A 25,624-nucleotide genomic window follows, 5' to 3' on the forward strand; every position below is an offset into this window, starting at 1 on the left:
CTCAAGTTTGCGTTACTAAACTTGCTCCTAACGCAAGTTCATCGGATCAGCCTATTTTGCGCCCCCCTCCCCTCCCGAAAAGATTTTTTTCGGATCAACCTTTTTGCCCCCCCCCCCTAAAAAATCCTGGATCCGCCCCTGCCCTGTCAGAAGATTTTTGAACAACTCACAGAACTGCGAGTATGCAGTCACATCTTACCAGAATTTTAGCCACTGATCTATACTAGTAAGACCAATGTGTCACAACTGTCCTTTCAAGCGTTAGCACGGACACGTCGGCAGTTTTCTGGGCTTCAAAAAACAACTGGTATCGAGTGTTGCTATTGAAAACAAAACCATAAACTGTTTCCAAAACTGAAAATCCTGACGAAATTATTTGTATTTTCTGCGTACAATCCCAAATAACAAGCTTTAATCTCTTGAAATGACATCTAATATCGCCACTTACGGTGCCTTTTTCCGAAGACAAGTATGTTCTTCTGAAAAATCTCTGCTCCTTATACTTGCCCCGTCATAGCACTGTCCGACGCATTTTGACCAGTCAAGGCCATACCGTCTGTTCTCTAATATTTCCTTTTCCCGTTCTTGGGAGAGGCATGAGGCAACAGACTCGGCCGTCTCTGTCTGAATAGCTTTAAATTTGGTTCTGAAAATGGTACATGCTTTGTGCCAGTCACTGCTTTCGTGCCTTACCAGCTCTGAAATGTCTTTCCACTTTCTCAATCCTACGTAGATGAATGCTCTTGTGTCATATCTTTCGCCTGATGTTAGCAATGATCCGCTGAAGTGTCGCTAATAGAAGCAGAAAGCCTAGTCATGTTCTTTTGAATATTTGAGCCATAGATATTCCAAGAAATAAGACCTGTTAAATTTTCGTGAGGAATTACTGGTTGTAGTGACAGGACAGTCAGTCAGAACTGGTTGATCTGTGATATCATTTGATTTCATAGATATGTATTTACTATTTATGCTGGAAGCCGTTCCCTTTGTTTCTGGCTGGCACAGATATGTCTCTCAAAAAGAAGACGCTACAGTATACCGTGCACTAAATACAAAATGAGAAACGATACTCCAAGACCCTAGTCCGGATACCTCCTTTTCCCGGATGTTGCAAATGACTTTACAGGCTGACCGGGTACATACATCATTGGAGACAGTGCAATGTGACAGGCCGAATCCGACAAAACCATGCCAAAGGAGTTATTATTCAAATGGGTGACTTTACTGCAAATCTTTGAGTGTCTTCAATTTGCTGCTTTTTAATGACCTGGTTTTTGATTTTTCAGGAATAAATCGAAAGCAACAAAAAAATTTGGAAAGGGAAGACTAAACAAAGAGCTTCAGAGTTGAAAATTGCGCCCCTCAAAAAATCAGGGGGGGGGGCATAGTCCCCCCCCCCAAATGGCATCAATGCCTAAAAGCACACAAACCTATAATGAGTCTAAGGTCTTTGAAGGTTCATACTACAAAATGAATCAAGTGGTACTTACAATTGTTTGATTACTAATTCTTCATAGCTCTTTAGAAAATATGGCACATTAACCCTTCAGCGAGATTTTTTTAAAATATCCGATTCTAAATTGCGACCAGCAGTTATAATTTTCAGTCTTGGAAGTTCTACTGGAGGCTCTTCTTGAAGAGATGTTTCGTTCAAGTCGAGTAAATGTTTTGGAAGTCGTACTTTTCCAAGCTTTTTGTATTTTTGCTTTAGTTTTTCCCTGTGCTTCTGCACAGTAACCAAGCCAATGCCTCTTTTATTACGTTTTTTACCATCTTTCACAAAGCAATTTTGTGAACTAACTAGGCCAAGTTCGTCTTTAATTGCCTTTCTAATCCCTCAAAATCTTTGACCGCAACCTAATTTGACGGAGCATTCCTATTTGTATAATATGTTAAAACATTCACTTGTGATGTCAGCCGATACAACTTGAAACCCTGACTGTTTATCATCTGAAGACCGGTATTTATGCCCGCATATTGAAACTAAATATGCAACAGTTCAGGAGTTTCTAATATAAAATCTATGGTAACAACTTTTAGAAGAAACAAATAAACTAATGAAAATGTCTTTTTTAAATTAATTAGGAAAAAAAACTTAGTCAAATTGTTCCTTTCAAAATCCTCTACAGGTCAGTTTAAAAATTATTAAACTTGTATTTACCGTTTTCTTAGACAAGTTGAAATGGAATTTGCACGAAAAAATCTAATTTAGAAAGTCCAGTAAAAAACATTAAAAAAATAGCAAACTCAGGGGAATAGCAAAAAAAAAATATAGCAAAAATAGCAAAAATCAGGGGAACAGATAGTAACCAAAATCGATGCCTTTATGCGTCTCTTGTCACCAGACAAGCTAAAAATATTTCACATTTAAGAGGTAACTGGTAAGTTTTCTGTATCGTTTCCCCTTAAGCAACTGGACTTTTAGTGAAGAAAACAGTAGAATTGCTGAACAAGATGAGTTTTAGAATTCAGTAGTTGAAGCTTTTCAATAGGTCCAAAATTATAACTCAATGAATACAGACTACCAAGTCAATCAATACGCTTATTTAACTTTCTAACTGCACTGAAGTGGATAGCACTAAGCACCAAATTTAGTTTGGTGCTTAGCACCAAACTAAGCACCAATGAGTTTTTTCATTGGGATAATATTATGTGTCTCTAATGGAAAGTTTTTGATGCTTTCAAAATTGTAATCAGATTTGTTCTATTAAGTACAGCATTCACGTAAAACACATATGTTTAGTTATTTTTGGTGAATTTGGGCGATTATTGTTTTATTTTGCTATTATTTTGACTGTATTATTTGATGTTTCCTTTACGCTTTTTCATGCTCACTTTACATCAAAATTAACATTTTGTTTTTCAAGAGGCGTAAGCAAAGTTTTGTTGTTTTTTTCTAAGGATTTTGTTTCATAAGAACAGTTTTTGTATATTGTAGCATGTCGTTACTCTCTGGGTGCAATTTTTTTCTGAATCCGAAAATTCAATCAGAATCCACTTGTAGTTGCCACACAGTGCAGGTGTCAAAACTAGCCACCTTAAAAATATGCCCTGTTGTCAATATTATCGCAACTATGAGTATCTCGATTAAGTACTTCGTCTAAAAATCTTTCGACGAAATCATTAATTTGATTTTATACATGTAGTTCACCATGTAATGGGAGGAACAGAACGCTGACAAAAACACCGAAATATAAATTATACGAAAACTTAAAGGTGGTTGAGAACTTTAAAGTCAGATTCAGATTTGAAGACGAAACATTGTTGGTCAGAATTGATGTCAAAACACATGGAAGATGCAAATTGAGTGTTGACTAGTGTAATATTGGATCACCAAATCGGATTTCCAATTGGCAATTTGAATGTGGAACTTTTTTGCCTCTATAATTCATTAGTCACAAAAACCTTTCTTATCAAAAATAAGAAAGGTTGGCGATCTTTCTTATGGAAAATATTGTCAGTTTTTATTCTGAAACATCCTAAATAAATGGTAAAAAAAAAAGAAAAAGCTGCTATCCACCACATTCATAACTAATAGGGACAAAATAACGATTGAAACGTCCATGTTTAGAAGGCTAAAATCAAAAGCAGATCCCTTGGTAGTGGCAACTCCTTTCTTTCCAACTTGGAGACTATCAGAGTGATGACTGGTTCGTCAGCTTCCACCTCCCTTTATTGTGCACAACTCGTTTCTCTTTAAGTAACTTCTCCAAATGGTGGTTGACGTTGACCTCAGCAGCGGGATAAAGATGTTCTGGTGTCTCCTAAAGCAGAAACTTGCTTAAACCAAAATCGGTTTGAGCATATTCATATAATCTCAATCGGCTTTGTTCAAGATCATTATTCAGTTTACTATTCATTTTTTAGCAGTGTTATGAATTTTAACGCATTTGTTAATCTGTTTCATTTGTTTTTACAAGTTTATCGTGTATGTGTTTAAAAAAAGTGATTTTTCCTTTCTTCAAGCACCCCTGAGATTCTGTAAACCATTTGACTGTTCAGTTGGTTTACAAGCAACAATACCTTACGAAATATACTGCTTAAGGTTCACTGACCTGGGATCCGTTTCGAATAAAGCTATAAGGTTTTTCTGTTTACCAATTGCACTATTCGGGTATAGTAACAAAATGTCAGAACTTTCTATTAGGTTGACTATTCACTATTTTCTGCCGCATTTGAATTTTAATTTTTACCCTAAGACATCCAAAAAGTTAATGAGAAACCTAGTATAGTGCTTGTATTTTCCCCGAATTTCCCAGGGTTTCCCCAAAGACACACTGAGTTAGGGAACAAATATGAAACAGTATAAATAGAAAAAAATACGTCTTGAGCCTTCTCAGAATTTAGCGCGGAATATAACGCATAATCAGATATTAATATGAAGTCCAGCTTATTCAAAGAAGCCAAAACACGTAACATATTTTGGCTATGGATCGCCACCGCTACCGATCAGCATCCTTGCTTTATTTTTACTTTTGTAAACGAAAAATAGAAATTTTGTATTTTCATAGTAATTGCATGGTATTTTAAGGCAACATTCCAGCTAGGTTGCAGTAATATTCACTAATACACTTCATAAATAAAGCTTGTAGCTAAGTATATGCTAATAAAGAAAATAATAATAAAGGTTTCTGGTCCCATAAAACGACCTCATTAAATACAACTAATTATTCATTGTCTTTATTTCATAAGGTGTCGCATTATTTGGCGAGAGCCAAAACAAACAGCTCCTAAGTATTGTATCATTAATGAGCAATGCTGCAAAGTAAAAACAAACCATCACGATTTTACCTATAAGGCTAAGAATGTTCCCCATAGAGTATATTTGCTACATATAACACAATTCAATGAAAAGGAATAACGCAAGGTAGAAAATTCAGACTTGTTGCCGTTTCAAGAACTAAACTGTGTTGTTCCTATAGAGCTTTCTACGTTGAACGTTTCAAGTCCACTACATAATTTGTAATGCTTACAGGCTTTATATCAGAATTTTGTATGCTGGGCATAAAAACCTAATTTTACTTTTTCTAGTATCTATGTTTTTTTTTGCTTCTTTTTGTCCGAAATGGCGAAAAACCAACCAAAAATGTTGAACAATCATTACTCTTTGTGGGTGCTAGAAAATATTAGGTTCCGTTTCTGGACTTAGTATACAGAGGTATATCAGAAAACTTTCTAAAGAGTCAAAAGAAAAAAGAAGTTTGATCTAAAACACCGCACTTTGCCAAAACAAAACTTGGGACATTATTAGGCAAACCATTTGAGCAATGGATACACAGAATCGGCTTCAGAACTTACGTTAGAAACATAGAAGCTTCCTCGAAAAAACAAACTATTTATAAAGAAACAAACATCATTCGTAGATAAAACAGCAACATTTCGAGAATTCTTAAACAAAGTATACAAAGCTATGGAAAAAACGTCCAAATTTCAAGATACCGAAGAGAGATGTCAAACTTCCGCACCTGCATACGTGCCAAACTGAAGGCTTGTATATCGCTGTTGATTTTGTAACAGTGGTATCCGGACATCAGCTTTTCGCAACCATCTTGCAAAATAATCCCTTTTATTGCAAAATAATCTATAAGGTTAAACTCTATTAGTCTTGTAACTATGACAACCAGGGAAGTAGTCAAGAAGTTGTTTGAGGAAGGCTTCATCTCATTTTGGGTTCAACTATGGAACCGCCAGCTAAGTCTGAGCGCCTTTTTGCTTTTGCCTCTCAAAGTTTATGCAGAAGCATTTCGAGCAATATTTTTAGTAATTCTACATGTCTAATAGTTGAAGATTTAAGCTGTAACCTAACTGCTGCAACTGCCCGCTCTTCTCTCATTAATGGAATATTTGATAATCATTTGAATGTTGTCAATAACGACAAAGATATCCCATACACTCACAATTCCTCGGCCATATCCGACATAGATCATGTTGTAGTTTCTCCATCTTTAGATGTCTCTCAACCGAGGTTCGTTATGATTATTTAATATCTGATCACCCGCCCGTATCGGTTACTTTATACCAAATAAAACTTCTCAGATACCTACTAATCACCCTAAAACAGCAAATTTATCGTATATACGTATTTGGGCCTCAATCAATCCTAAACTGTATTGGGATAGTGTTTCTACAATCCTTTCTAACATCAAGGTACCATTTGTCCTGCTGATCAAGCACTCACCGCTGCCCATTAAGGAAAACCGTACTCTCCTTGATTTTTATTGTGCAGAGATATGCCACGCTTTACAATATGCAGGATCTCGTGCTGGTCCATTGAGGCGTTGCCATCTAGGAACTGTTTCTAAGTGGCAAGAAAATCAAAGTCTCTCCTAACCACGTGACTCAGCGAAGTTTTGGCCACATCTATGATTAAATGCGACCGACCAAGGTCCCATTAATTTCATCCGTATCGCAACAAAGAAGAAATTTGCCTAGGAACTTCAGAATTGCCGCAAGCAAATCACAGAACAGACAGTACAAAAAATCAATGATAACCCTTATTTCCTTTGGTCGTCACTCCGTCCAAGGATCCAAAACTTCCATTTCTGCTGCCGATATTCCTTTATCTGATTCGTATTATTTCTATGAGGCAAAATTCCCTCCGCCAGACCCCCAACTTGCACAAAAATTTGTTGAAGAGCTTGACCAATTTTTGCATGCATTCCCTGACTCTGAATATACAGTATCTGTAAACGTCTGTGGCTGATGCTATTATGCACCCTAAGCCAACGCTTTCACTGGGCAGGGATGGAATTCACGCTCTACATATCAAAAATGGTGGTCCTGCGCTTTTAGAACATCTTACGGTAATACTGGAGCTGATTTTTACACAAGATTTGATTCCGTCAACATTCTGTGTGGGAGATCTTTCTCCTCTTCCGGAAAAACGAAAAACCTTCAATCAATGTACATCTTTCAGATCCATAGCTGTATCAGCCCGTTTATGCAAGCTTTACGAACTGCTGTTTATAAAAGAGCTCGAGGAAAAATGTTTGACGCCTCCAAATCAATTTGGCTTTCAACATAGCATTTGATGTGCAGATGCTCTTGCGGTTGTTGCTAATGCTCCGCTTGATACTTCTTGTACAGGTAGTTCACTCACCTTGGCGATTAATGATGTTCGCCACGCCTTCGACTCCCTGATCCACCCTCTTATGCTGCTAAGGGCTGCTAAAAGAGGAGTAAATCCGGCTATCATCAGATCTCAAAGGGATATGTATACCAAGCTACGAGTCCGATTTAAAATGCCTCTTAAGAAAAATGAAACGACAAGGGCCACTGGATAGAACTGTACCAGTTAAGAAAGGAGCCAGGCAAAGTGCCATTGCCTCACCTTGTTATTTCAATACTTAGGTTCTCGGAGCTCAAGACCGGTGTCAGATGTCTTGCATTCTCTCTGGCCTCAATATCTCCTTAGTCACTTATGCTGATGACATTTTTAACTGTAGCTGAACTTTGGACAAAATTTTGGAACTTTCCAAAAACCGATAAAATTGTACTAGAAAATTCAAAGATCCGCCCGTCTGAACAAATCGTTTATCTTGGCATTCCCATTGGAAATACTATTTCCAAAACTTGTCATCTCCAAACAGAACATATTAAATGCCGCATACTAGCTTCACATGCTTCCATAGTCTCTGCTAAGCTTGGTTTCAATTGCTGTTATCTCACAACACTGTACAACACTGTTGTTCTCCCTCACATCCCCTACATTGTACCCATCTGGAAGATTCTTACTAATGCTGATAAATTAAAAAATTGCTCCATTTTTTTCTGTTTTGCAAAATATTTACTGAGATATCCAATTTGCACACGCAGTTCAAAGCTCATCAATAGTCTTCATATAGCAGGTCCTACTATAGTTGTTGCTAAATTTATAGGAAAACACAACCAAAAGATTTCAAAACATGCTTGGGACCAACTCCTTCTACACTAGTTACACTTTCATAGTTCGGATGTGATAATTAAAAGTGCGACATATGGCATTTTGGTCGAAAACGAATTATGTATGTATGTGCATGGGTAAACTAAGAACGAGGAATCGGTAAGAATTGTACTATCTGGTACCCTTAAGAAGATAAAGAGACAAGCCTCTATGTGGCGCGTGTCTGTTTTTTATCAGGTCTTGTTGCAACTCAGAATGACAGAAGAGGATTATCTTATGGAGCAATAATGGCATTTGTCTCCTTTTTTGTCAAGGAAAAAGGAGACATACGCCATAAAATGGAATAATTTTGAATTGGCTAGGAATAGCTGAATTTAAGTTATACCACTGAAAAGAGCATAAAAAGTTGGTTTAGAATATGCTCTCCTTGTTCCCTTTTTATGTATTCCTATTAGCCTCATCCTTGCGAGCGACCACAGCTGACAAACTTTTTTTCGTTTTTTGGCTCTCCTGAATAGTTTCAAAAATGGCATATGTCGCATTTTTAGTTATCACAGCCGAGTTGTACAGTGCTCTTTTGTTGTTTTTTTTTTGGTGCTCCGTCAGTTTCTTTTTGTATGAAGACGGGTTTTCAATAAATAATAATAATGGTATACAATCGAAAATTTTGTGTTTTGGCATAATTTTTCGTAGTTCTTCATACTCTGGGGGCGAGAATGGATGTAGAACCTTTTATGGGCTACATAGTAGATTGAAAACCTTCTAGAAGGCAAATCTTGTCACATGCAGTGTTTCGAGAATAAAATCGAGTCTGAGAGTTACATAACAAAAGTATGCATCGGATTTTGATATAGACATCCCCTGTCGTGTCATTATCTTGAATTCCAAATACTGAAAAACAAGTCTTTACATTTACAGTACTAAATGCAAGAGTGACATCTAAGCTAATTTTAAAAGCAGAATTAAAACTTAATAAATTTTAATATCAATTCACAATGCTGTGGGATTCAGACATGTACGTCAATTTTTTTTTTTTGGGGGGGGGGCACAACTCCGAAAAAATTGACCAAGACGGACGATTTTGGAAGATATACAGCATTATAGGAGATATAGAATAAATCTCGAAATTTAGGGGAGATCGAGGCTTCCTACCGACGTACGTGTCTGGGGGTGTTTATTACAGGGTCTGTTTTGAGGAATGTAGTGGAAGCTCTTCAACGCAAATCTCAAGGGTTACAAATTACATCGAGTTACCGCCATAACACGAATTGTCACGGAATTTAAAGTATCAGGGGTCTAGTTTTTTTTTCTTCTTATTCTTTTGTTTTCTCCGAGGATGAATTCTTGTTAGTTTAACATGCACAAAGATGTAGATGCTGAGACAGAAGATGAGTTACCTTATAGGCTTGTCTTACTATATCCATAGCTGTAACAAGTTGCCAATTAAAAGATGCCAAAGCTTCAAGGATTTGTTCCTCCCTGTGTTGACGATGGGCTAAATAATATTGGATCCTTTCTGCTGGGCTCTGGAATATTTTAATAAAATTTAAAAAAAAAAAAAAAATCGGTTGATTTTTAATGCAGTGAAAATTTGAGAATGCACGAAAGTACCCTTTCCAATAAATAAAAGATTTCAATTTAGAAAATATTTTTGCAGTAATATAATACGTATTTCAGTAAACAGTCTGAAACTCTTTCGAATTAAAAAAGAAGTTTTGAAAGAGTTCCAAAGTGATTTCTTCGTAGAAGTATTTATAGTCCTGAAACTGTTAAGATATTTTTATAGTATTGAAATAAGAATATGACCGTCTGAGACTCACTAAACGCAGTAATATATGCTAAAAATATATGTAAACGCCTAAAAAAAGAAACTTGTATGGAAGTCCCGGTTGCGATTCCCACGACACGGACGCTCTGACGCCTTTCTAATGAATCAAGAGGAGAAGAAACTGAAGAAACTAAGAGACGTCATACTGTTGTTAAAATTTTACGACTACCATTTTCCTCTAAACGTTATCGAACATGCAGAGATATTTGATTCATTCATACGGTATTTTCGTTCCAACTTAATTGTATGCTTATTCCAGAAACCTATTTATAGATAAAAGTGGGTTTGAAAACATCTGCCAGAAATTCCAAGTAACCTAATTGTTGTTCCCAGGCTTCTTTTCTTTTTTTTTTTTGTTTCTTTATCTAGTTGCAGGGCAAAATAGACCACAGCTTAAGATCAGTAAAAAGGTTTGATTTATCTGACTGGTCAATCAGCATGATATATTGTTTGTAAGCTAGATACATTAAAAATATAATGACCAATCATAGACAAGTTCAATCATAGCTAAGTTTAAGATGGAGATCTTGCAAGCTTTTAAATTCTTATTGCATGATTCTCACCTTAACAAAAGTTCATAGTTTGGCAGTGTTTCCTCTCTAACGCTTTAATGACGATGTACTCCTATCATGTACTCAGCCTCTCAAAAATGAAAACCATGGCCTTGATTGATTCCCTTTTAAGAATGTATTTGTTCAAAGAATTTCGTTTAACAGACATTTTCTGACAAAGGTCAAACGGCTCATTTGATTGAGCGCAAAAGAATCATCTAATATTATTAGTGTCGGAACTCCATTAATTAGATTTATATTTAGTCTCGCACGCCCGAGTGATTCTTCTTCTTTTTTTTTAACTTTCTCCATGCATCACTATTTAGTCAGAGAAATCTTAGTTTTACTTGTAAAAAAAAACGAAAGTATTCACGGGATGAGAACTTCAAACTTGACTATTTTAACGATTTTTTTTAAGAAGATTTTTTCATTTCTTAAGAAACATTATAAAAAGACAGTTGAATTCTCCGAAGCTTGTTGAATCCTTGCTATGCTTAGTAACCAGAGTACAACAAGACACTTTCGTTGGTCTGGATAGACAATTCTGTGGAGCTGAAATGCATTAAGAAAATTATTCTTTTTCAATGTAAGCATGACCAAGATGCCAGTTCATCTTAACGAATATTATTCACTAAACACAGTAACGAAAAAGAAACCCTAATTCTCCATACTAAGATGACGATACATTTTTTGCCCCGTCTATATTCCAGACAATTGATTTTTACTATTAAAATGCAAAAAATTGCCCGATGGAGAGAACACAGTCTTGAACATATTTTATGAGGGGGGGGGGGGAGGACTCTTCATTTATTTCTTCTTGGAAACCAAAAATTCAAATCCTGAATTTTCAAGTTAATCCAGTTTCTTCCTCCCCCCCCGTTTCTTTGTCATATTCTTGTAATTGCATGGTTATTTTATAAGCGTGGTGATTCTACATAAGAAGACCCGCACTAAGAATTTCCTCTTCTTTTTTCTATTTTTAATGTTTCTTTCGTAAAAAATCAATTATTATTCAAAATCAAAATTGAAAATTAATTTCGGAAAAAAAAACACGTTTTGATGCTTCTTCTATACTTGTAAACAAGAACTTTATTCTGTAACCTTTTTTGTACTTAAATTCTTATGATGAGCCGTTCATCCCCGAATCGATAAACTCCACAAAACGAAAAGCAAAAAAGTGACAAGTGATAAAGAAGATGCATTCCTGGTACAAACTATGCAATCCAACTGAAAACTATAAAAATAAAAAAATTGTTACTGCTTAATAGCGGAATTGTGTGTTGATTTTGGTTTGTTTATAATAAAATAAATGTCTCAAATCCAAACTTTTTAAGTGAAAAATAGGATATTTGTTATATCGGGAACAATATAGGAAATGAGCAGATATCTCGGAAAACCTCTGGTAAGCCTTTGTGTTTCAATAGAAAAGAAAAGAAAAATTTCAAGGTATCAAAAAAAAAGAAAACCAGAGAAGATAAATAGAAAAAAATAAAGAAGACAAACTGCAGAAAGAAAAGAAACACAAAATTACCTAGACGGAATAAAAATTATCCAAAATGGGCGTTGACGGGACAAAACCAAGAACTAAAAAAGTCAGAGCTTAAATCTAAAAAACAGGTCTTTTTAGTCTTAAAACTAATTTGTAATATAAAAGTCTGAAGTGCCAAAGAAGAGCCGAAAAATTTTGAGATACATTTATAAGAAAAAAAAAACATTTTTGTTGGGAATGTTTATTTTTTGGGCAGTTTCGTTGTAAAAACCAAATTTAAGAAATAGCTAAGTGTTTTGATACGGAAAAAAAAACTCATTATTCATCGATTTTACTTTGACCGGAATATAGAAATATATTAACTGACTGAATATTTAACTTTGTATAGAAAAAATCTTTACTAAAAACAAAATTACAAGGTTTTATAAGCTCTTTGAATCAACCAGTGTATAAAGAACGATTTCCCACAAAACTATGAATTGAATTACTGGCTTGTTGAAAAATAAAAAAATAAGTACTTTTAACAATAGAGATATTATAGGTCTGCTGAAATCCTAATTTTATTTCTAACGAATATTTTTCTGCGAAAAAAAGCTTTTTAACATGATAAATTTGTTGAACAGATTTATTCACATCAGAATATAGAAGAGAATCAGAATAAACTTATAACTCAAAAACTACCTCTATAATATTACCATGGCCTGGGTACAGAATTTTAGCGTTTACATCAAAGATTTTTCTCAGAGAAAGAAGATAATCATGCAGATCTTCAAAGACAGTTGTTCCTTCTCCAAGAATGCAGTCACCACAAAATACAGCTTCTTCTTCTTCAAGGTGTAGAACTACATGATCGGTTGTATGTCCCGGTGTTTGAATTACTCTAAAGCAAAATTATAATTGTACTGTAACAGTTGCTGCTTTCTTCTTTACCTATAATGATCTCCGTTTCTTTGAGTTTATGTCCAGTTGTCATACAATTCTGCTTTTCATTATTGTACATTTTCATTTCTTTTTGCTATAGTTTAAGGTTTCCTTATGATTGTGTTTTACTTTAGGGTCGAATGTGAATCGGAATGACATGTTGGAGATCGATGCTGTGAGTTTGAGCGCTGAAGTCAATTTATGTGCATCGCGTCTAGTTACGATGCAATTCCTTCTTTATAAGTAAAAATGACTAAACATACCCCAGAGGACAGGCGCTTATTCTGGGGGAAGGGAGAGGACTTGACATGATAAAAGGAACTGACATTCAGGAAACACCTTTTCTGTACGCACGTCTCTTTTTCTTTTTCTTCAGGGGTTACCGTATCAAATAGTAGTCGTAGCTCATTTAAACAGAAATAAAAAAAAATAATGACCCTTCTTTAGTAACAATACAGATCACGCCACATCAAAGTGCCGTTTCCAGCAATTTTTGCCAAAAAAGACAATTTTGGGTCAAATAGAACAAAAAGGCCCGTACATGAAAATTTTGAGATGGTGAATCGAAAGTCATGTACTATAACTCTTAACTAGAAGTTTACAGCCGTCTTTCCTTGAAAACCGAGAAAAATCGCATTTTAGCAGCACAGCAGGGCAGGGCAGCACAGCTTTCGTGGCTCCTTTTTTATTATTTTCTTTCACCCAAGGGTTGATCATACCCAACCAGATGTCACTGATTACCATGAGTGGGCTCATCTGAACACAAATTTTAAGTTCTAGCGCCCTTATAAAATCACGAAAATGATTGCACCACAGCAAAGTACCGTTTTCTGCCAGAATGTAATAATTTCGACCAACTAGGACCATAATGTGAAGGAATAAGATTCCGAGATAGCCAATCGATTGAATACTAATTAAAAGAAATATGCAAGATATATCTCCCCCCCCCCCTTTCACGGAATAATCGGCTTTTCCCGAGGATCTTTCGTTTTTTTCTTTTTTTTGTAAAGCGTTTTTCAACACTGGGGAGGAGGGATGCAGCCACCTCAACCACCTGCTCTTTAAGCTAAAGTTTCAAAGAGCTTTAATGGAAGCATTTATGATTGTAACAAATGTAGTTAATGGATAATTGCAAGGGTTTTATTTACCAGATGTTTCTTAAGACCTTCGATCCGAGAATGTTATTTTTAAAGAGAACTAAAGCGCATCACGACGCTATTCTACTTCTGAGACATTGTCAAAAATAATCTTTATCCCACTCAATTGACCATTTGTCGGAGGCAGTGAAGGCAAAAAGTCAAACTTTAGTGCAAAGAGCTGGATGTTTAGGAGGGGGCAGCTTCCCTTCATGCCTAAAAAAGTCCGCTGGATTTAAGTTCTTGTGTTGCTCTTTATTTTCAATTGAGAAAAATTATCTAATTTCCGTTCGTTTTTAATGTCATATCTTGGTATGGTCTCATGATGCCTAACTTCTCCCCCTTTTGTGCAACTAAGCATAAAAACGGAATCAATATGAACACAAAATATCTCAGTAATAAGAGGGGAGATATCATCGCATAGCACCCATATTACAGACTTAGTCCAAAAATATTTCTCGGATTACAGATAGACTAAAAGTCAAATTCTCCGCCTTCCCCCCTCCTTCTACAGTTATGTGAAGACTCACTGAACGTTAGAAATTCGGGCATAAAATGCAGTTCTTGAGACTTTTTGGCCTTTTTTGGCCAAAATTGCTGCATGGCGCCAGAAAAAGGAAGAATATGCATTAACATAAGTGTACAAAGATACAAGTCTTGGGGAAACACAAGAAAGTAAAGGCCGCTGAAGAGATGATAGCCAAGAAATAAACGTTCCACTTGATTTACTGTTCGTATGCTCTACCTAAATATAGGAATTATTTCTGTCAAAAAACATCGCCGGCCAAGAACAAAATATTAGCTTTACGTGACTGTTCTATTATATGAATTTAAACAACTTTTTACACGAAGCATTTTTTTCAAAGTACAGTAAAGGGCTCCGTCAAACCAAAAATGAGCAGAAACAGAGTCAAATAATCTTCCAAGCGTAAAACTACCACAAACCACTCTTAACCTTACAAGTAGTTCCAATAGAAGTAGTAGTAATAGTAGTGAATATAGCAGTAACAGTAGTATTAGTATTAGGAGTAGTGAGCACATAATTGCCTTTTGGTGAAGCGATCTTCCCCTTTAAGCATTCTCTGAAGGTTCCAACTTAATACCCAAATCAATTCTTGAGATACGCCATTTTGACAGTGCGCCTGCACATAGCGTCTTTTGATTTAGTCCAAATTTATCCTCAATATTGTAAATGGAGTAGAGTGGTAGTAGTAGTAGTGGTAGTTGCAGCAGCATTGGTAGCATGCAAGTATTGGTTTTTCATCATATCCCTTATCATTTCCTGAATCTCCCAAATTAATATACTTAGTTATTCCTGTGATACACCCTTTTGACAATCCGCATACACATAACGTGTTCTGATTTAGTTCAACACTCTCTTCAACATATTCTCTGAAAGGCTCACCTGGATGCCCTTCGTCTTCTTTCAAAGCAAAGTTCAACTTCTTTCAAACATACATACCTTTCTCAGTACATTTACTATGTGTAAACAATGAACGAATTGCCTAACTTACAGCCCTTGTCCTGAGGACTGTGGGGAGGTTGACATCCCCAAAGGCATTATTACTGGACCTGTCAACAAGGCTGAACAAAACAGATCTCTTAAAATTTAGATCGGATATGTTTTGGGGAATGACAGGCTTGGGGGGGGGCTGATTGTTCTCCATTCATTTTTTACTCTTAAAAAGGGCACTAAAACTTCCGACTTCCAATCAAATGACCTCCACCCGATTCAAAGTTTATACGACCACCCGTTCCATAAAAACAAACAACAAAAAGAAAACAAAAACAAACGAACAGCAACAAACAGATTACGAATTGCAATTATTGTATGAATTTCAGTTACATTACATGTGTAAATGGCTTTCCACTTGTGATTTATTATTCCCCGATTATGTCTACACATTAAATTTTCAAGTGCAGTGGTTGGATCGGCAACCCCATAATTTCTAACGAGAAAGGAGTTGCTTGTCCAAATTGGAAAACGGAGAAGGTATTTAGAAAATCTAAAATAGTGGGGGCGGATTAATTTTTTTTTCGGGTTAGAAAGAAATTTATAGAAGGGGGTAGGATAAAGTATTTGAGGAAGGGTAACAGCATTGAAAAGGCTCACAAAAATTTTCCGATTAAAGCGCAGCTTACAGGAGACAACGTGTCCATATGCAACCGATATTTTTCTTTTAAGGTGATCTACGATAAGGTTCCGATTATGGTTGATTGTTGATCCTATGAGACCTAAATAATAAATATGGTCAACAGATTTAGGGGAAGAAATATCAAGGTTGGAATTAGTGGGGTTATTCGTCCTGTTAAAATAAACGACTTCAGGCTTTTCTGGGTTAAAGCTGAGACCAAGTTTTAAATATTCTGACTGAAGAAGTTTGAACATTTTTGAAAGTACGGATTATATTTGTGAAAAATAAGACATGGGGGGAGTGCTGTCCCCGATCACTTTGACTCATAAAAAGGGCACAAGAACAGCTTATTTCCAATCAAATGATCCCCCTCTGGAGTTTTTAAGACCACACTTTCCATGTAAACCTTATATACCCTCGGAGCATAACTTAAATACTTGCGCTGAGGGATGTGTGGGGGGGGGGTCATCCTCAAAAACATAATTTCCAGACCTTTCAACTACGCTGAACAAAATAGTTTTCTAAAGTTTTTGACTAGATGTGTTTTGGGAATTGATTGGCGTGGGGGGGGCTTGTTGCCCTCCATTCACTTTTGACTATTGAAAAGGGCACTAGCCCTTTCAATTTACAATCGAATGAGTCTTTTTTGAAGTTTCTACAACAATAAATGGCCTTCTCAAAATTTATATCAAATGCATTTCGGGACAATACGAGGTGTGGGAGGGGGGGGGGGGTATCAACTCTCCGATCACTCTGAATCTTAAAAAGGCAGTAGAACTTGTGATTACCAATCCAATAAGCTCTCTCCGAAGTTTATACAATCGCCCTTTCTATATAACCCTTACATACCCCCAGGGCATAACTTACAACCCTTGCCCTTAGGGCTATGGGGGGGATGAGTTGTCATCTTCAAAGACATAATTTCCGGACCTTTCAACTACAATGATCAAAATCGATATCTCAAAATTTTGATTGGATATGTTCGGGGAAATGGTGGGCGTGGGAGAGGGGTTAGTTGCCCTTCAATCACTTTCGACTATTAAAAAGAGCACTAGTCCTTTAAATTTCCAATCGAATGAGCCGTTTAAGGAGTTTTCTACGACAACTCCTTTGATACAAAGTGCCCTGGTCTAAGACAAAAAAAAATAATAATAATACATTGCGTACAAATCGCTCTTTACTTAGGCAGCGCTATTGCGCTTCCTATAATCATCACCTAACATAGACAAAGATCTTTTTTTTAGGTTTTTTATGTATATTTACATAAAATTGAAAACGATCAAATTTTTTTTTAGGAAACTGAGTTTTTCTGATGGACATAAAAAAATCGAAAAAAATAAAATTAATTCTGGCTTAAAGTCAACTCGTTGTCATTTTGGCGATAACTGAGTTTGACCATGCGTCAAAAACCATGGCAAATCATAGGGTTGGTGAGTTTGAGGAAATTATGAAACGTGACTAATTTCGAAACAAAATCGGCCAAAAAGTTAGGAATAATATTAATTGTCAGTTGAATTGTCTATTGTCAACCTTAAATTGTCAACTCATTTGTAAGCCACAATTTAAAATGATTATAGCTTTGTATGGTCATAAATACTGTGCCTGAAAATCAATACGTTTGCAAATTACCGAACCTTAGCATACAATTTCTGGAAATATGAAAATGATCTGTGAGATGACTAGTTTTCGAATTATCCGTCTGTGATACTTAGTCAGGATTAGATACTCACCCTAGGAAGTACAGAACGATATATTTTCAGATATCTAAAATCTTGAAACGCAATTTATTGAGTTTACGTCGAGTTGTATTAGCACATAGGGCAAGAACCATGAGAAGGAAGGTTTAACAGCAATACTGAGCATTACTATCTTAAGCGCTATAGCTTATGGGAGACGAACTCCTACATTCCCATTTCATAGGGAACACAATTAAAATCCAAATCGATTTCGTCCATATAGCAAACAATCCGGAAAGGTTACTAAAACGACATATTCATAACTTAAATCATAATGTACCACACACTATCTAGCGGAAAAGCTTTGACGCCATTCTATTTGAGCACTAAGAATATGTTTAGCTTCAAAATATTTAGCACGAAAATCCTCCAGGCCATGTATACAGAAATTTATTCCAGGATGGGAAAAGCAAACTTTAGAAAAAACACGAGTTTTAAGCAAAACAGAAGAAGATTATAGGATAAATTGTAGAAATCTCAGTATTTGGGGGCGGTGTATGAAGATTTAACCAAGAGCTACAGGCCTGCAAAACTACCTGAGACAGTTAAATTGGGTTTTAATCAATTATGTAGCATTAAAAGGCAAAGTGTGGTGACGCTTTCTAATTAAGTCAATTCGGAATTTAATAAAATATTAAGACGCAAATAGATAACTTTAGAAATACCACTTTTTTAAGATAAGGAACATATCCTGGCAGGTGTATGCTTAATAGGAAACTGAGAAATTACCACTTCCTAGCTATGTGCATCAGTGGGTCTCGATAAGGTGTGGTTGAGGAAATGTATAAAAGATACATTTTATGGGAAGGGGCGGAAAGATACTAATCTTATGCCGGACTTACCTCTGGTCCGTTGATTTAGAAATACCTTAGAATATTGTCGGATTACTGTAAGTGTCTAAGTATCTCATTGTATTATATATTATTGTAGATTTCTGATACTCGTTGTCTCCCTGGGACAACCATTCCCAGCTGAATATATATGTATATGTATATATATATATATATTTATATATATATATATATATATATATATATATATATATATATATATATATATATATATATATATATATATATATATATATATATATATATATATATATATATATATATATATATATACATATTAAACTTTGTACCAGTGTATGTTAACTGAATAAAAATATTGTATTATACCCAATCTCCCTAAAATCTAAATTTAGTCCCTCGTACTTACCCAGCTGTTACGCCTTATTAGTCCGGTCATTAGCTAGGGCACGCTACCAACGTTTAGTTATTTAATGGCCATAGTTTATCTCCCCTATAAAGGGAGAAATAAAGGCAACGACCACAACTCCACCTAACAACCATAAAATCACTTTACTACAACTGGTGGCGGTTGCAAAACTGGGTCGAGAGGACTAAATAAAATTTAATTTTTGAAATAAAATGGGTATACCAGAGGAAAAAATAGCTTCCCTATCAACGGTACTTGAGATTGCAAAAATTATACCAGAACATGTGGGATTTTCAGATGTAGATGAGTTTGTCGAAAGACTGAAAATTTTCAACAAGCTAACTGATTCATTGTGACGATAAGGTCAAAGAGCAATGCGTGGCAGCTAAGTTAAAGGGAAGCACCATTAAACACTTTAAGGTAACTCAGGAAAAAGAACTAAAAGATATTAGTACTCTAATGTGGTCTTCTAAGATAAGGTCAATAGAAACGAATGTCTCCGAGCGGCTAAGAACAGAGGTAGTGACACTCAATACCTCAACTAGTAGCAGGGAATATGCATACAAAATTTGTCGATCTGTATGCTTACAGTTAGAGAAGGGCGGAAATGACGAGACAGTACAGAAAGTACAATTACATACTTTTACGCAAGGGTTACCAAAAAAGTTATTTAGACTAATATTATCACGGATCCCTGAAAATCTAAAGCAGGCTATAATCCTAGTAGAAACAGAGGTAAAAAATTGACGAGGCCATGAAAAAGTTTGATCAGATGTCAATAAATAACACAGGAGCCCAAAAAAGTGAAAAATATTAAAGAAGAGAAATGCGAGTAAGTTTTGGGGAGTCAAATTGTGAACTGAGTAGGTCCGACGGAGGCCGGGGGTCGCCGTATAGGGAAGTAGCTGACCGATTTCACGATCTTGAGTCGTTAGCAGATAATAACTATAGAAAATCTGGGCACCCACCCCCACCAACCACAGGTAGTTAGAGAACCTACAATGACAGATCAAGAATATTTATAAGCAGCCAGCAAACAAAGAAACTATTTAAGACAAAGTTTAATTACTAGTATTGTAACAAACCAAACCCCTATAAGGCAGATTGCTGGCATAGAATACGCAAAGAAGGCCAGACGTATAAGACAAGACACGAGTTCAAAACGCATGGGGGCAGAAATTTAGGAAGGCAGGGAATGAATAATACTTGGAAAACACCGAATAATATTTCTGAATTTAGGCCTAGAAATCAAACGGTTGACTACACCCAGGGTCAAAATAGCAATGGTAAAAAAAATTCGGATAAGCCCAGAATCTTTTGGTCAAACAGTGGGCATTTAAACGGGGAAACCCGCCTGTAAGAGCTGACAGGGCTGAGACCTTACAAAGACACCTATATAGTTTTGAATGTTGTGATACAAATACAAATAACAATAATATACCGGTTTTGCATTGCTTTATAATTTGGTTTTTCCCAAGTTTACCGTATTTACTGGATGCGGATGCGTCTAAATCATTAATTCGAAAGGAAGTTTTAAAGAGGTTTCCTCCTAGTGTAAAGAATCGCGTAAGCAGAGGCCAGAATACCTTGACAGAAGTAACAAGTCACAAGCTTACAATTTTGGGGGGTTGTAAATAAAAATTTAGCACAGTGGTTAAAGAAATAACATTAGCGTCGATAATTTATAATTAATTACCATTTAATTTTTATTTTAGGAGTAGACGCTTAACGGAAATCTGGGATCGTATGGGAACCCCTAACTGATACAATAACCATAAGCCATCCAAATGAAACTAATAGGCAAATTTGCTTACAACAGATAAAGAGTGACGATTCGGATTATAACCTAAAACTAACGGGAAAATCACAACAGAAGGTCGAACAACAGCTCAAGTGCTAGCGACATCAAATTCAAAAGCAGGAAAGATTAAAACAATAGATGCCATGATAGGGGGATACACCCTCGAAGATGATCCCACAATTTTCGTAGAAAATCAAGTTATTAAAATTGAAAATGGTATCACATATTTAAAATTTTTAAATATAAGTAATAATAAAGTAAAGCTGAACTAAATAGTGCTTGGGTCGGGGAAAAAAATGTCTAATTCAGAAATAAAATCTCTAAGTAGCCCAGAATTAAGCGTAAATTTCACTAGCCACGAACAAATGTCGTCGAAACCGCAACCACAACAAAAGTATGCAATGACAAAACTGAATGTTTGCAACAATTTGATTTAGAACATTTACCCGAAAATATAAAAACTCGGGTGGGAAATATTCTTTGGGATTTTAGATGGACATTCGCAAGACACAAAGCGGATTGTGGTTTAACTCTCTTAATCACGCACAAAATACCAACACAGGGTCCTCCAATTAAAAAAACACCATATAAAACACTTTAGGATTTAAAACCATGGCTGGACGACCAAATAAAGGAAATGGAAGAACAAGGTATCATTAAAGAGAGTGTTAGCGATTGGTGTTTTCCACTAGTAATAGTCAGAAAAAAAAGACAGTACCTGGAGATTATGCATATATTTTAGAGCGCTAAATGTAGTCACGGTAAAAGAGGTTATGAAATTTCCAAGAATTGATACGATATTAGATTCGCTTGAAGATTCAAAATATTACAATAGTTTTGTCCTGATAGCAGAATGTTGGCAGATACCCATAGATTCAAATATAAAATCCAAGACAACATTAATCCTAAATGATAGAAGAACGATTACATTTTAACGAATGTTTTCTTGGTTTTCCTTCAATTCAAGCTGTTTTAGTTAGTTACTGAAGCATGGGCTAAAATACAACGAACAAAAAAGGAAAACAAGGTACCTTGACCTACTTATATGATGTAATTTTATTTACTGAAAACCTGGAAGGCCATTTAATTGAACTTAGAAGAATACTGGAAAAAAATTGAGAGATTGAGAAAAAAATTGAGAAAAAGAATTGAAAGATCAGGCTTAAAATTAAAACTAGAAAAGCTAAAAATAGTAGTACCAAAACTAGTTTTTCTTGGACATCTGATAAACCAAGGTACTATTTCGCCAAATCCAGAAAAATTTACGGTCATTTTCGCCAATTTTCGCTTGGAAAAAAAATGGATTTTACGCTTAGACCAAAAATCACTAATTTGGATACATACGATGCAAAATACTTCAGCGCGACTGAAACGATAGATACTACGTCTGCAAGCATATTCGTATAGTCCAATATATATAAAGGGCCGTACAAACATTTTACCAGATTACTTGTCACGAAATCCAGATACGGAAGGAAATTTGATAACAACCATCCAAGAAGATCTGGTTAGGGTAAAAATACTGTCTAATGGAAATATCTCGAGTTATCGAAATAAAGAAAATTTATGCTAAGTCGTTAAATTCTTTTTATAAAACGATAAATAGTTGTCAAAACATTTCAAACTTTTTTTGGAGCACTTAGATAATTTTGATCTGGATTAGGGTAAGAATATGTTGATGAAATGTTACAGATAACCGCAGGAATATAGAAAAAATTACTTAAGAGCCATTTCAGTAATACTAAAATCGCTTGATGAAAAGATTCTATAGATGGCATACACTACTAGTGGCTGTCATATGGAAAAAATGAAAACTATTGGGAGAATAAAAGGAAATTTTTATTTTCCGAAAATGTACTCAAAAGTAAAAACTAGAGAATTAGCTTACATGCTGGGGACAGACGCAAGGGAGGAAAATGAGAATTGGGACGACCACATAGCATTCGTAGTTTTTGCAATGAATATGGCTTTTCATGTTCTTCAAAAGAAACGGCATATTTTTACAACATCTAAGAGATCGCAGAATTTGTATGGATGAAATACAAAATGATAGAATATATTACAATGTTAACCAAAATAAAAAGAAATGGTTATACGTATGAAAAAAGCTACGGAATAAGTTAAAGACAATTTTGAATATGAAAAAATAGAACAAAAAGAAAAATATGACCGACATAGCCAAAATAAGACTAATTATTGTTTAGGAGAATTGGTCTATGTACACAAAACCAATCTAGAAGGGACAAAAAAGTTAAAACTGAAATGGGACGGGGCCAACATGATTGTATAAATTCTACCATATAGCTTAATTTATGTTCTAAAACATAAGTATAATGAAAAGGAAGAAATTATACACAATAAAAGAATGGAAAAAGAATTTTCTTTCAAAACCATGGACATTCAAGCCCCTTTTTTCAGACAAAGAAACAAATGAAACAGTAGGGCCAGCATAATCAAAAGGCAAAATGAAGTCTTTGACCATCCTAGCAGCCAAAAGAGGCGGATAAGGTGGAAGAAGCATACTGTCTAATCTTAGCAACTCGCTTTCTGCAGAAAATAAAAGGAAGAGGAGATGTTTAATTTTCATCGAATACTGTCAATAAAAGCGATAGAGAAGAGTTTCAAAAAAAACTACTGGTTTAAGAGATAATAAACCAGAGGTTAAGTCCAAGGAAAAAGAAAAATTGGAAGAAACCCAAGAATTGTCTAATTTTCATACGCTAGACTCGCCTCCATTCTTAACACAAAAATTCATTTTGGAACAAAAGACAGCTACCAGACACGGGCTAACAGATTGGGCAACCGAAAATTCTTCTGCAGAAACAGATATAACTAAACCTCGGCCATCGTTAAGAAAAACATCCTTAAGAGAAAAATTATGGAGAGCAGTAAAGAAGCCAGAAAGACGGCAGCAAGTTCCTTCTTCAGCAGCACAAGTGGCTAAATCACTGATGAGAAAAGCTAAACATCAAGGGGAACGGAGGCTAAAGACATTTGACGAAACAAAGAAACCACGCTCAAATTCAGAACCTTGTAAACCACATTATAGAGACCACGGAAAAACTTGTCAGTATTATAAACAAGAGAAACAAAATTGGGAATCCAAAATTTAGATCAAGAAACAGAAAAAGGGAGAACTAGTGTGGCTCCCAGTCGTTTAATATTTGAATAAGTAATGATAACAGGAGAAAAGGAAAACAAGTAAACAGCCTCTAAAGAAATATCTACATTTTTTCTCGGATAATACTTGTCAAAAATTACGTTTCATAAAAGAAATTAATTATTGTCTCGTAACTTCTGATGGGTGTCATGAAAATAACTGAATTATAAATATTCAGACCAAGAATTAAAAGACGATTCTTTTGATATGTATATTGAAAAAAAAATTGTGGGGTGCTTAAAAAAACAATTGTTTGTTTTTGACGGGAATTAAAAAAAAATAATAGGAAAATACAGCCAGGGTTCACATTAAGTGCCGGCTATGTGTACAAGCTAGCTGTAATCTTAATATAATTAGTTATAGTCTACTATAATAATTTTTTTCAGTTACACAAGGTGAAAAGGAATCAAAAGTTTAAAGAAAATAATTAAGCGCTATTAAGATTTAAACGAACCTTAGAATAAGCTTAGAAAGCAAAAAAAAATACTAGGTAAAAGAAACGAAAAGCAATATAAAAATAAATTATAACCTAAAAACTTACCAGGGGGTTAAAGCCAATGACAAAATCCATTAAAAATAAGCCAAAAATAAACATCAGCGTCACAAGCAAACCACAGTATTTCAAGGTGATAATTTTATATCTAGCGAGGTGTTGGATAAGAGAAAACAAACTGGTAGAGAAGATCCCTAGTTTAAACAACTGGTTGTCACCTGTGCCAACCCAAACACTCAAATCCCAATCCATTAAACCCTAACACTAACTAAACGTATCCACTTTTTCTTTGAAAATAAAATATAACATTACACAACGAAAAACTTCGCAGTAATGAACATAAATTCATTCATATAATATTTACAGATTCAAACTAATCAATAAACCACAGATAGTGAGTACCGCATTCAAAGTTACTTAGCCTTGCCAAGGGAATTACTGTTTCTCTTTCTTTGGCAAATAAAATAGTAATTAAAGCTAGGATAAAATTGGCAACCAGTATATCGTAAAAATTGCAATTTTATGGACAATTGGGCTAGAAAATGCGGCGCAAAACTTAACTAAAAGTGCTCTAAAAATCAACTGAAAAATAAAGTACTTTTAAAACCCAAACACTTTTGGACAGAGAAATTTAAATAATTAAAAAAAATACAGGTTGAGAAAATAGACAACTCCCCCCCCCTTAAGAATAAGAATATAATGAATTTGACATAGAATTGCAATTGGCATAAAAACTTTTAAAATTTTTTGAATAAAACAGGAAACATATAAATAGAGGATTAGAAAAGATCTATTGGACTAAAAAAGCGGAAAAGGATTTTAAAAAAACCCTTAGGCTTCAATGAAGTAAATAAAAAAAATAGAATAGTTTAATTTGAAAAGATTGCCGAACGAAATTACAGGAAAGTAAATCGGGTTAAACTCCGATACGCACGTGCTTTGAACTAACCGAAAGAAACTGGTACAAACTAAGTTCCCTGAAAAAATTCAAAAGAAATAGCATTCACACTACGTAAACACCGTGACAGAGGTGTAACTATGGGTAAAATCAAACAGAAATATTGGATATAAGCTCTAAGTAGTAAAAGGGAAAGTTATGCTCTACTATGTAGGAATCATTTTCGAAAAAAATTAATAGAATGACAAGCACCAAGAAGAGACGGCACAATAACAGACCAAAGAACCTAATTTAAAGTTGAAACTTAAGGCAAGACCACTAGAAGTTGAAATTTAAAGTGAAAACACTCATTATCACTTGTTTGTCTAAAAATCAA

The 25,624-nt window shown here is 35.1% G+C and overlaps 1 protein-coding gene across 1 annotated transcript in view; it reads right to left on the reverse strand.

Moving 5' to 3' along the window:
* Window positions 1–1,573: 1,573 nt before the first annotated feature.
* Window positions 1,574–25,624, reverse strand: part of LOC148952179 (endoribonuclease LACTB2) — a 48,200-nt gene continuing 24,149 nt past the window's right edge. Inside the window, exons 4-6 of the mRNA XM_089089643.1 lie at window positions 12,432–12,630; window positions 9,280–9,408; window positions 1,574–3,764 (exon numbers count right to left, since the gene is read on the reverse strand). Of these exons, the coding sequence (XP_088945769.1) occupies window positions 3,636–3,764; window positions 9,280–9,408; window positions 12,432–12,630 (457 nt within the window). The 3' untranslated portion in view covers window positions 1,574–3,635. The remainder of the gene's footprint in view (window positions 3,765–9,279; window positions 9,409–12,431; window positions 12,631–25,624) is intronic.

The sequence above is a fragment of the Artemia sp. Qi Xiang Cuo genome, chromosome 5, assembly GCF_049724085.1.
Source record: "Artemia sp. Qi Xiang Cuo chromosome 5, ASM4972408v1, whole genome shotgun sequence".
Taxonomy (NCBI): Eukaryota; Metazoa; Arthropoda; class Branchiopoda; order Anostraca; family Artemiidae; genus Artemia; species Artemia sp. Qi Xiang Cuo.